This window comes from Bos indicus x Bos taurus, chromosome 26 (genome assembly GCF_003369695.1).
Source record: "Bos indicus x Bos taurus breed Angus x Brahman F1 hybrid chromosome 26, Bos_hybrid_MaternalHap_v2.0, whole genome shotgun sequence".
In the NCBI taxonomy this organism is placed as follows: domain Eukaryota; kingdom Metazoa; phylum Chordata; class Mammalia; order Artiodactyla; family Bovidae; genus Bos; species Bos indicus x Bos taurus.
Genome location: NC_040101.1, coordinates 26,657,651 through 26,670,801, shown reverse-complemented (window position 1 = coordinate 26,670,801; position 13,151 = coordinate 26,657,651). Strand labels below are relative to the sequence as shown.

Below are 13,151 nucleotides of genomic sequence, written 5' to 3'. Positions count from 1 at the left end.
CTGGACAGAGTGAGCCAGCTCGGGGAGGTAGCCAGTCTGCCAGAGCAGGCACCACGTGACCAGGCAGTCTGCTGTGCCATCTGCTCAGGATGGGGTGCTCTGTTGCCATGGCACCTGAGCCAACGCAGAGTGAGGTCTGCGAGTCACATTTCCTTGAGATGCTTGCTCGGCTTCCGTGGCTCTCCTGGGACTCAGGGACTGATCATCTTTGCAGGTGTAAATCCTGTGTGCTGGCCAGCATTTGGCACGGGACCAAGACTGCTGTTGAGACAACAAATAAAGGCCTGTCGCTGGATGGCTAAAACCAAAGATATTCTCTTCTGAGGCTCCACGTGCTAATTTAGAAAGCTTAGAGAACCAGGAAATAAAGGATGGAGGAGAGTGCCCATGGGAAGTGTGCAGGTTGGGCCTTCCATGACTTCCTTCTCAATCCTTTATGTCATCTGTCTGACCACAGAGGGATCCGAATTATCGACCTCTGGATGAAACTAGGCACATTTAGCCTGGATAAAAGAGACAATTAAAATAAGGCTCCATGAGGAGCTTTCAAAATAACCACTTATTTTATTGGTGCGGTAGGGGAGGTAGAAATAATACATCAGGGTTAAAAAAACTTCAGTGAAAAAGAAACAGGAGGTTGTGCATCATCCCATGTCCCAGAGAGAACCACTTTTGACAATTGAAGAATATCTTATAAAAGCATGTTGAACTGTGGATTTAGGGTGAAATCTGTTCTCTATGTCCAGCAAATTAGAAAAAAGTAGTTTAAACCACCACACTGAAAGAGCCTCATTGTCATAGACGATGTTAATATCAGAGCTGATGATCAGAGGAGTCATGTGGACTTCTTTTCTTCGCGGTTCTGGACAGAAGCCCATCTGGGCTGAGTCCAGTTACATCCTGACACAGTGTAGGGGGAGTGATCAGGATAGCTGGCCGTGGTTATGGTGGTGGGTGGGTGGTGGGGATGTTGAGTAAGGGTTACTTGAGATTCCTTCTAGCTCTAAACCTTTCTGATGGCGGACAGCAAGCAGAGTGGCTGGGTTAGAGTGGATTAAATCTAAACAGTCAAGTCCAAGGTGGAGCATCTTCACTGTCACAGGGACTCCCCTCAGGTACCTCCACATTTCTCCACGTTGGAGCTTTGGTGGTCGGGGTGGGGATGGGGTGTTTCTCTCCCTTAAGTTCTCACCTCGTGTACCACCTGGTCCACATCTCCTCTGTCCGAGTCAATGGTCCTGATGGAAGGGGACATCACCGCTCTGCCTTAGGCTCCTCTGTGGTTTATGTCAGCTTGGTTCTGTTTGTTATCAAAAGTTATACAAACAGTCAACCATCCAGCCCGAGGGGCTTCTCACCGATTAGCCTTCAGCCCCTTCTTCCCCTCACACACATAGTGAGCACTGGGCCCACCCGGGAGCCCCCACCCGCCCATTTCCCTTTCATTCACATCTGTGAGTCCCCGGAAGGCTGAGCATCTGGTCTTTACCAACATTTTGCTTGCCTCCGCCTTGTCAGACCTCTAGAGCCTTTGCAAATGCTGCTTCCTCCATTCTTGAATCTTCCTCAGAGCAGCCTCCTGGTGCTTTTCTGCAACTAGATTTTCTCTTGCAAAGTTCAGATAAGAATTCTTCTTTGGGCAAAGAGGTGGTATACCATAGAGGATAAGAAGGGGCCTGTGTGAATGGGTTCCAATTCTCACTCTGCCACTCATTAAATTCCATGGGCAAGTTGCTCCAGCTTTCTGAGCTTTAGTTTCTTATCTGTAACACGGGACCACTAAGGACCTGTTCCATAGGGTTGTTGAAGAATGATGGGATCATCCATGTCAGGACTTAGCATCTGCCAGGGAAATGCTCAGTGAATGGACAACAACCCTAACACCATGGTGAGTGAGGCTTCTGCGGATGGTCAATCATGAACTCTGAGTTCATTCTCCCAACACTTCGCCGAACAGGATTGCACACAGCTTGATCCATGGTTTAGAGTTGTTTTCGGGTGGCTTTGGGGCTTACCTCATGGCTCAGTTGGTAAAGAATCCGCCTGCAATGCAGGAGACCATGGTTTGATTCCTGGGTTGAGAAGATCCCCTGGAGAAGGGATAGGCTACCCACTCAAGTATCCTTGGGCTTCCCATGTGGCTCAGCTGGTAAAGAATCCACCTGCAATGTGGGAGACCTAGGTTCAATCCCTGGGTTGAGAATATCTCTGGAGAAGGGAAAGACTACCCACTCCAGTATTCTGGCCTGGAGAATTCCATGGACTATACAGTACATGGGGTTGAAAAGAGTCCGACACAACTGAGCGACTTTCACTTGGGTGTGTAGGTTTAATCTCAAATGCTCCCTTCCCCCATTCCCATTCAGTGCATCCAAAGTCTAGTTTTAATATCGTGCCTCTTGGAATCTTTCCATGTTGCTGAAGATGGTAAAATAAATACTCTCTCCCATGTTATGGAGGAGTACTCAGAATCTTGCTTCTCTACCCTCTTAGAGCATGTTACCACCTTACACGGGTGAGAGGGTTAGGGGTTTGCAAGGCCTGCCCAGCTACCAGACAGCTTGGATGTTGCATGGAACACAAAAGCAGCTGGGACCGTGTTGTTAACGGAAAGGATGATTATCACGTGCTCCAGGCAACAACTGTGGGCTACTCTGCCATATCATTTCCTCCCAAGGATCCACCACAACCAAGAATGCCTTCACGGGCAGCAAGAGTCCCCCAGCCCACTTTGTTAGTAGCAGACAGCCTCCTCAAAGGGAGAGCAGCAGTCAGCTCACTGGCTTGGAGCCAGTGGGAAAGAGCCATTCACAGGCCCATCCGTCAGCCACGCAGGACAAGCAACTGAGGCAGGCTCTGTGCTGCCTGCCCTGGGGAGACTGAGTGCGGCACCCCTCCGCCAGCAGCGCAGGACTGAGGGCTGGGAAGCAAGGAGGGTAGATGTCTGCTAGCAGGGGTGTGTGTGCTAAGTCACTTGGTTGGGTACAACTCTTTTTTGACCCCGATCTGCAAGGCTCCCCTTGGAGTGCATTGCTATGTCCTGCCCAAGGGGATCTTCTCAACCTGCGGATCAAACCCATGTCTCCTGAATCTCTTGCATTGGCAGGTGAATTCTTTACCACTAGTGCCACCAGGAAGCCCCCAGACTTTGCTAAATCTGGGTTTATACTTCCAAAGCTGTGGAATATTTCATTTATACTTCACGGGTTTAGGAAAACCTCTCAAAGTGTGTGTGTGTGTGTGTGTGTGTGTGTTTCTGGGTATCTCTGTCAAGGAGCAAAGTACCAGGATGAATACTGAGGAAACTTATAAATGATCAGAGCAGGAGATAGATAGTTAAGAAATTCTATCCTGAAATAAGTACTGGCCATTCATGTGCTAAACAGAAAGGTGCCCTTGGGGTCTTTATCCGGGACACTGTCCTGGTAATCTGCTGGCAGCAGGGGTGGGTACACACAGTCTTCCCAGGTGCAGCGACAGGGGCACTGCTGAGCCTGAAGCCAGGGGAGGAGAGCTGAGGCTCTGCGGAGGAAGCTCTCATCTAAGACTGGCTTTGGGTGTATGGAGGAGGGAGCTCAGGGTAGAGTCAGACAACAGAAAATCTTCCATTTACTGAGTGCTTGCCTGCCATATGTCAGGCACTTTACATATCCTAGTGATACCTCACAGTCTTTCAGGTAACTGCTAATTACCCCCATTTACAGATGGGTAAACCGAGGCTTTGAGATGAAGTAACATGTCCAGATGTCACATGGCCAATAACAGGCGAAGTCCAGGTTTGAATGCAAGAAGTGGACTCCAGATGCCATGCTCTTAACCTCTGCACGCCTCTGCTCCCCCTTCACCCATACCCACTTGCCTCCTGCCCTCCTTTGACTTCTCCTTCTGCTTACCTCTCTAGACTGGGAGCTCTCTGAAGGTAAGAATAGTGTCTCACTTAAATTTTGACTTCCTAGCAGCTAGCACAGTGCCCAGCATATAGTAGTGATAGCCATTCAGTGTTTTGTAAAAGGGCAGATGTGATTGCATGGATGACAGAATGAAGGGGTGTACGGACGACATAGAAACCTGCACCCGCCTCCAGGGGCTGCTTCCAGGCAGCTGTCATAGCTGATTCCCCTCTTTGCTGCCCAGAAGAGCACCTGATCTCCCGAGAAACAGGGATGCTCTGCCTGGTACCCTCTCTCTGGCTCTACTGTTTCTATGCAACTGCTGGTCTAAGCTGTGGTTGTTCTGCAAAGGGACCAAGAAAGCAGAGGAGGCAGAGAAGCCAAGCACAGTGCCCTGACACTACGGGCAAGTGTAATTTCTGAGCATGCGCCTGGCCCTAAGGTAGGTGTGAAGGAAACAGGTCCTGCAGGTCCCGTGCTGTGTGCTGAGGGAACCCAGGGAAGACAGACTCACGTGGGGAGAGTGGGTACTGAGGGACAGCCTCATCATCAGTGGGGGAAACACGAAGTAGGAATTTGGCTGTAAGGAGCCCTCCTAAGGGCAAGGGTAATAACCGCTGCTGTTTTTGTTGTTTATTACTCATCAAGCCCTAAGCTAAGTGCTTCCCGTGTGGCCTGTTCACTCAGCCTTCTCAATGACTCCACGAGATGGGCAGCATTATTCCCAATTTGCAGAAGAGATGGAGGCAAAACCATGGCTCATAGAAATTAGTTGACTTGCTGAGCAGGACGTGGCACTGCTGGGACTTGACCACAGAGCCCAAGCTCTTAGCCCCTGTGCCATCTGCACTGTCTGGAATCTCAGTCCTATTGGTTCTTGCATGGCTTTGTCACAGAAATCTGGGTCTCCCAGGGGCAGAACCTCACAGCGGTCCTCCAGTTTGAGCAGACACATGGAAAGGGGCCGGGGGACCTCCCTTCCTGTCTCTCTGGTTCCTTGAACACTCAGCTAAGCAATCTTACTGCTTGAGGTCTTGTCCTGTCCTGGAGGGGTGTGGCTTCAGTAGCTTCCCTGTCTGAAGGATTACAAAATACTGTGAGGAGACAGATGTGTGGAGAGAGCATCTCAGGAATTCTTCTGGTGGGAGCTGTGTCGTCAAGGGGGCTGGACGCCACCCACCTCTCTGGCCTTGAATCTGGCTCCACTGAAGTTTTTGCTGTCGCCTCTGCTGGCCCTGATTCTGGGGGTATCAGGAATTGGGGGCATGTATGGGTTAACTCCTGGTCTCTGACAGGGGCCTCTTGGACCTGAGGTTCAACTCCTGGGGGATGATTCAGCACCAGCCATGCCTTTTGGGAGAGATCCAAGGCCATTTTCAGCTTTTGGAGGTCCAACCAATGTCCCAAGAGACCTTTGGTCTACCATAGCTCAGTCGTCTCCAGCAATAGGTGAGAAATGAGGCTTGGGGGCTGTGTGAGTCATCTCCGGGAAGACAGGCCCAAGGGAAGCTTGTAAGAAGTGGCAGGAAGTGGGTCTCTGCTTTCTATTTCTATTTCAAATAAACTGACCCTAAGAGAAATCTTAAATATTACGGATCGGTGGGTTTTAAAGAGACAGATGAGACTGAATTCTTCCTGACTCCCTATCCCCACCCCACCCCCGGCCTGAAAAATCTCACCTTGCAACTTCTAAGACCTACCTGTTCTGATCTAGGAAAAAAGAAGTATCTTTGAACATCACTGAGATTTATGTGGTTCCATCTTGGTGGGAGAGAATTTGTTGTTGACAGTTTTATCTTCTGGTCTCTTTGTAGGGCTGTAGAGAAACACCAAAGGGATAGAAAACACCACTGTCATCTCTAAAGTAGGGTTCCTCATTGTGCAGAAAATAAACCAGTCCTGGGGCTTAGATGAATTTAGCACAGGCATTTGGTGCTGGAACAACAATCGCACAGATTTGATTTTCTTTGGGGAGGCTCTTCACATTTTCCTGTTTAAAAGGACAAAGGGTCTCACTTGCACTTCGTTTTCCTAGCAGCTGGCACAGGGCCTGGCATATACCAGTGATAGCCACTCGATGTTTTGTGAAGAGCCAAATATATGAACACATGACTGGATGAATGATGAAGAGATGTGTGTTTGTCTTAACAGCTCAAACCCTAAGCTGATCCAGCTGCTCATATTCCTGTCTCCCTGCACAGGCCTCAGAGCCGAATTGTTTCACTTTCAATTACTTACCAGACTTCATTTTTCTCTGGCTTACTTTGTGGACGTTGTTCTTACCTTCCTAAAAGACCCAGTTCCTTGGGGAAAGAGCCCTCCCCTTGTTTTATATTTCTGTTCCCTACAGATCATCTGACCCAGGGTGGAACACAAGCTGTTACTCAGTCCTTGGTTAAAAAAAAAAAAAAAAAAAAATGCTCTTTCCTCACTCCAGAGTCATGGTGATTAAATCAATCCCAGAATAAAGGGGTTATTCTTAAGATGCTTGGTGGTAAATCCATATGCAACAAGTTGGTGAGTACAGATTATAGCAATTATTAGCAGAGGTTCACCTCAAAGCAGGTTTAATACAGAGATGTTCACTGCAGTGTTGTTTAAACAGCAAAAAAAAAAAAAAAAAAAAAGTGAGGATACTTAAGTGTTCCTCAGGGGAGGGTGGGTAAATTAGGGTACATCTATCACACAGGGTGATAGCCAACAGCTATTTTAAAGACTAAGGTAGATCAAACAGTCAAAAAAGATGTCCAAGAAAAGTTAAGATGCTGTGGTGCAATTTAAGTGAAAAAGAACAAAAGGCAGACTTCCCCTGTGGTCCAGTGGTTAAGATTTCATACTCTGAATGCAGGGGGCATGGATGTGATCCCTGCTTTGGGGGAGCTGGGCGCTGTATGCAGAAGAGTGTGGCCAAAAAAAAAAAAAGAAAAGGGATGCATCGACACATGTGACACATACACAGAAAAACGTGCTTCCCAAGTGGCGCTAGTGGTAAAGAATCTGCCTGCCAATGCAGGAGACGTAAGAGAAGTTAGATCCCTGGGTGGGGACGCTCCCCTGGAGGAGGGCATGGCAACCCACTCCAGTATTCTTGCCTGGAGAATCCCACGGACAGAGGAGTCTGGGGACGGCTATAGTCCAAAGAGTCGCAAAGAGTCAGACACATCTGAAGTGACTTAACACGCACCCACACGGAAAGATGTTGGAAGGATACACAAGTCACTTCCTATTCATTAACACTGGGGGAAACGGGTTGAGAAGTTAAGAGTGGGGGCTTTTATCTGTTATTTAATTTTTTGGTCAGTGGCTGGATTTTTTAATAATGACTACATTGTTTTTGTTTAAAAAAACAAACCATGAGTTAGAAAAACAAGCTATCTTTGGATGGCAAGGAAAAATGTTAACTCTGAAAGATGTCCCTCCAGGGTAGTGAGAGAGGGTGAGGCAGTGAGGCAGGGGAGGGGATGGGGGAGGTGAACTGAAGGCCCACACTCTGTCACTGGTTCTTGGCTTTCTCTGCTTGTCATCCACTGGCCAAACCAAACAATCTTCCGGCTCTATCCCATGGGGCAGAGACCAGACAGGGCATGAGAACGCTCTGAATCACAGTCTGCAGAATGACTTCAGTTAGAACTTCCGGGACATTTGCTGACTGCTGCCACCAAACCCACTCTGGAAGGGTGCTTGCTGCATAGCAGGGGTGGCTTAAATGTTGCCTATGTCCATGGTGCTTTCCTGGGGGCTCACAAAGTAAAGAAACTGCCTGCAATGCAGGAGACCCAGGTTCGATCCCTGGGTCAGCAAGATCCCCGAGAGGAGGAAATGACAACCCACTCCAGTATTCTTGCTTGGTGAATTCCATGGACAGACGAGCCTGGCAGGCACAGTTGGATATGACTGAGCAACTCTCTCTCTCTCTCTCTCTCTCTCTCTCACACACACACACACACACACACACAAGGTGCTTTCCTGCTCTCACTCCATGGTTCTGGCTGAAATGCTTTTCCTGGTCAGTCCTGCCCAGCTTTGAGAAACAGTCTCCGGCAGTGCCTGACCGTGAGGCCTTCCCTAATCCTCGTTATCAGGAGTTCTTGGACTTCCAGCATCACCTGGGGAACTTGGCAGAAGGCAGATTCCTGCACTGAACTCTTAAGAGACTCCACTGAAGTCTGCTGTGTGGCCCAGGAAGTCGCCTGCCAGTGATACCCAGACCTGACCTGCCAGAAAGGAGTGCTCACCAGCTTTGCCTTCCGCATCCTCTCTGCTTCTCATACTAGTGTAGTCTCAGAAGCCTGTGGCATGCCAGATTCCCCTTGGACCACAGATCCCAAGCAAGCTCCTTGGCTTCTACCAGGTCTGTGTTCTAACAGCTTTGGAAAGGAAGTGAAAAGCCATGCTCAGCCAACTAGGGGGTATCATCGGTCACTTGAGGGCGCTTTAGGAGCCTTACCTGGGTGCCCTGTAGGTTCAAGTTGGTGTCTGGGCATTTGACCTAGCTCTTCATGTTATTCTGATGTCAGCCTTGATTACAAACCAGTGCTGGTTTGATTACAAAGCAGGTTCTGAACTTAAGCTGTGCTTTGACAAGGTAGAGAGAGGGGCTGGGGTTTTGAGGAGGGACGAGGGGTCCTCCTTCAACCTAACCAACCTTGTGGCTTCAGGCCAGCCCTACTCATTTCACTTGCCAAGATGCACAGAAAAAGTCCTGGGCATTTGGCATAGCAAGTGAGCAGACGCTGGGTAAAGTCTAGCATCCTTGGGAAGAAAAGAGATTCCTTGGAGAAAGTTGTCCTTAGTGAAAAGGCCCTACAGGCCTAGATCTCTTCTGTTTAGAAGGCAATCTGTTTTCTTCAAGCCAAAAGCTTCTTGTTACTCCCAGGCCCCCACAGTCTGCACACAATCAGCTGTGTGAAACATGGTTTTGTGTTGAAATCCAGCCTATAGCTGGCTTTCAAAGGCCCTTTCTGAAACTCTGCAGGCTGCCTCAGAGATGGGCCAGAAATACTCGATTTTGCAATTTTAAAAAGTTTTCCAAAAGCATAAGAATAAAAAAGGGAGTGAAAGCTTCCTCTTGTTAATAGGAAATCCACCCTCTCCCCAGCTCTGCCCTGGGAAGCTCACAGATTTCCTGAAGTTAAAAACAAATACTGTGACCAGTTTCTACTCCTTGCAAGAATTTAATTCTTCCTTTAATATAAATAAGGCAGCATGAAACACCAAGAGTCCCGCTGCTTCCTGCTTCAGAAGCAGCTTTGGTGCATACAAGATCCCCATTTCCCCGCTGAGTTGTTGTCTCTGTATAAACAAGAGGCCAGAAGGTAATTTTTCGGTGAATTTTCTTCTGGAAGCAAAGGGGAAGCTGGGGGAGACTGAGGCTTGATCTTGGCTTAAGGAGACTGGTTCTTGGTCACTGGGGTCTCTTCAAAGTACATCAGATGAGGATGAAGATCAGAAAGTAAAGGCATGGGTGACAATAAATAAGGAAATTCACCCCAACTCTGGAAATGAATCCCCACAGAATGGGTGCTTAGGGTTATTGCTGGAGACCACGTGGGCCTGGAGAGGGGCAAGCCCAGGTGCTGCTCAGTCTAACCCCAGCTCACATGGAAAGCTTCCTGCAGCTTCCTACAGTCTGTAATGCCTCATCACAGCTGAGCCAACCACTGCGAATTAACCCTGTCAGGCAAACTGTCCATCTTCTGGAAATTTCCAAGGCTAGGTGAGAGCACTCCTGGGGCAGAGACAGGATCTTTTCTTCGTTCATGGTAAGCCCGACACCCCCAAGGAATCAGGCATGAGTCTGGGCGGTATGGGCAGCTTCAGCCCTGGAGGGAGAGTGCTGCAGAAGGAGCACTCATCCTTGCTTTCTGCTTGGCCCTCTGCAGGGTGACTGAAGCGATGCCAAGAGAGGAGCTCCCAGAGGGCTAGTGAAGCCACAAACGGAGGAGGGAGCAGCTTCAAGCCCCCTGAGCCAGGCCTGGAGGCGGAGGCCAATGCTGACCACAGGCTCTGTGCCTGCCCCGGGGCCGTGGCCCAGTAGTGCCAAGGCGCCCTCTCTGAGGCTTGTGGGCTGTGCCTATAGTCTGTCTTCATGTGTCCCAGTCAGCCAAGGCTCTGTCACGCTCTTCGGGTGTTGGTCATCTGTGTGGCCAGCAAAGCCCATCCAGAAAGGGGGGTTCTGTGCAGTGAGGGAACCCCACTGGAATGAACAACCAAGGGAATGTGGGGGTCTGCATGTGGAGCTGGGATTCCACAACAGATGTTGCTTGCAGGCACCCTTTGCCCTAAGGATGGAACCCTGAGGGAAACCCAGGGCGATGGCATCCCTCATCTCTATGATCTTCTCTGAACTGGGCATCTTTTCTGAAGGCCAGACTTCAGGCCAGACCCCAGCACCCCAGGTACCAGGCTCTGTCCTTCACCCCAGTCACCCTGTGAGTGCCCTCTTTCTCTCTCATCTTCCGCCTTCAGTGCCTCCACCTCCCAACATACTGGTGGCTGGAGAGACCAGCTGTGGAGACAAATGAGGGTGAGGAGCCACTGAGCTTGTACCCACATGGTATGTGGCCCCTACTGGGTCCAAAACGCAGCATCCAAGGGGAAGGGGCAGAGAGAAATGGGTGCACCCTGAGTGAGATGTGGAGCTGAAGCAACGGCCAACTTCAACTTCTCTCTGCCAGGTACCCACTTCCGTACAACAGAGCCGTTAGCCACTTGGGCTGCGAATCTGTCTTTTCTCCAAACAGTATAAAAATGGCAGCCACAGTGGGGATCCCTATAGTGCAGGCTATGGATTGAATGCTGCAAATACCCATATTGACGTCCACTGTTTGGCTGCTACTGGAAAATCAGGGTGCAGGGTCTTAACTTGGGTTCCTGTTAGCATTCCTGTAGATCCTTTGTTGATATTCAAGTAAAGACTGGACCTGGGATATAAAAAGAATCACACCCAAATCGCTGTTTGCATTGTCCCGCAACTCAGAATCCATTGAGTTCTATCATCATCTTTGTCATTGGTAGTGATCCACAAGTCAGCTGCAAAGGATCAGTCCCTAAACCCAGACAATAGCTTCAACTGGCAAATCCCAAGGGCATGAACGCAAACCAGCTTTGGCTTGGAATTGCATTTGCTCTGTGCTATAGGGTCTGGCTTCCCCGGCAGGCTAAGCCATGGCACCCTATAAAGCCTGCCATCTTCCCAGGACAGGGCCTGCAGGTGCCCCCAGGGGTGTGAACGCACAGGATGCCCTGTGTCCTGGCCCTCTGGGTCATGGATGCTCTACAAGATGACAGTTTTGGGGGGCAGGCTGGCATGGTCTGAGGGGATATGGAGGGAGTACTCGCTAATGAGCGCTGGGGCATTCTTGAGCATCTCATAGAAGGAGTCCACTGTCTTCCGGTAGAGACTTCGCTGTAGGACGAAGGGCCGGAAGAGGTTGAGAGGCTCCGCCCTGCGCACGGCCTCAGGGAGCCCCATGGCCTGTGGCACCTTCCGGTTGCCGATGAAAAAGTGCTGGAGCTTCTTCTCCAGCAGGCTCTTCTCCAGGAAGCAGAGCAGTTCGTGGAGACGAGCGTCGAGCTGCTCGGCTTTCCAGTCGGCAGGCCGCCGGGCGAGCAAGAGGTGCAGAAGGGCGGTCTTCAGGTGGTAGCTGCCCAAGCCGCTGGGGCCGGTCAGGCGGCTCTGCTTGGAGAGCAGGAAGGAGGCGATCTGCAAGCAGCTGAGGTGGCAGGCGCCCTCGGGCAGCGCCTTCGAGGTTACCCTGAGGAAGTGGCGCTCATAGACAGCGAAGGACAGAAGCCAATCGGTGCTGGATGCCCGGGTTCCCCCGCCGGGCTCCCGGGCAAGGTGGGAGACGAAGTACAGGTCGGAGTCGTCACACTGGATCACGGGAATCAGGTTGAAGGGCATGAACTTCCCCGAGCGGAACCTGATCTTGAGGGACCCTGGGGTGTCCAGCTGACCAAAGGCCAGGTCGAACTCGTACTTGTGCTCGATGCGGTGCCAGGCTCTGGTGAGGGCGGTCTGGAACCACTTCATGACGCGCATGGTGTCCAGGTACGGGGAGTTGGGGGCGCACAGCGGGTCTGCTGCCTTGCTGCCGTGGTGCACCACGTTGTTCCTGCCGTGGAGGAGACACAGCATGTCTTCTCCAAGCTTGGTCTTGCCGCAGATACAGCCCAGCGTGTCCTCATCGGCCCGGACCACCTTGATCTGGCCATAGCCCTGGCGATCCAAAGGCACGGAGCGGCTGGAGCACCAGAGCTCTGGGTGGAAGTGGTAGGGCTCCGGGGGCATGAAGGGTACGAAGAGATCGCACAGCAGAGGCTTGTTCACCTGCCAGTTCTCGTACATGCTGTCCACGCCGATGAAGTCCTCCACCTCCATGTCCGAGTCCCGGCTGCACAGGCTCCTCAGGGCTTCCAGTAAGTCATCCACGAAGCCTTCCACAAACTCCCGGGTGCGGGCGGCATCTGCTGTGGCCCCCCGGATGCAGCGCTCGTAGAAGTGGTCGAGCGTGGCCCTGTTGGGCAGGGTGAGGCCCCGGAGCGGGGCGCCCTCCAGGTCGGGCAGCTCGTCCTCGTCCGAGCCCAGGCACTCGGGTGAGGGCGCGTCCTGGTGGTCTTGCCGCCACACCTCGATCACCAGGAAGAGGATCATGCAGAGAGTGCTCCATAGGTCCCAGGCGGTGCGGCTCTCATTCTGCTGCTGGCCCTCCTCCGCCACCCGCTCCAATGCCTCCTTCTCAGCCTCCTTGTCGGCTGCCAGCCGCGCCATCTCCTCCTCCAGGCGCAGCTGCTCCAGCTGCAGCTTCTCCTGGTGCGCCTGCATCTGACGGATGATCTCCTCCTCGTTCTCGGGGACTGTGGTGTTCTCTCGCGGGAACAGCAGTGGGTGGTTGATGATGGCCGTCACCACCACTAGGCACACCCGGAAAAGCCCCAGGGCCATGGCGGCAGCTTTCCTGGGAACAGAGAGAGAGACACGGATGGTCACACCTAGCTTTCCTCAACACTGCTCACTCCCTTGTCGTTCCCTCCCGCGGACCTCCGCCCCACCCAACCCACAGCCCAGCCTTGTTGGGAACAGGAACCCTGAAGTCCCACACCAGCATCCTGGCTAAACCACCACACTGGTGGACCTGTTTCTGTCTGTCCAAACAGTCCTCTTTGTGGGAGCAGCACCCACTTCCCCTGGGAACCGAATCTTTTCTACTCCTAGTCCTCATGATTTGGGAGGGGATGAGGGGATGAACCCACCCCCAG

At 51.4% G+C, this 13,151-nt stretch overlaps 1 protein-coding gene across 6 annotated transcripts in view; it reads right to left on the bottom strand.

Annotated features, from left to right (window-relative positions):
* Positions 1 to 544: 544 nt before the first annotated feature.
* The window catches only part of ITPRIP (inositol 1,4,5-trisphosphate receptor interacting protein), a 33,317-nt gene continuing 20,710 nt past the window's right edge, over positions 545 to 13,151 (bottom strand). For 4 of the 6 annotated variants that reach the window (XM_027528803.1, XM_027528804.1, XM_027528805.1 and 1 more), the window contains one exon: positions 9,045 to 12,850. In XM_027528803.1, coding sequence (XP_027384604.1) covers positions 11,167 to 12,837 — 1,671 coding nt within the window. In that variant the 5' untranslated portion in view covers positions 12,838 to 12,850 and the 3' untranslated portion in view covers positions 9,045 to 11,166. Of the gene's footprint in view, positions 2,044 to 5,590; positions 5,707 to 8,337; positions 12,851 to 13,151 lie in introns of those variants that run through there. The other 2 variants (XM_027528801.1, XM_027528802.1) reach the window with 2 other exon arrangements.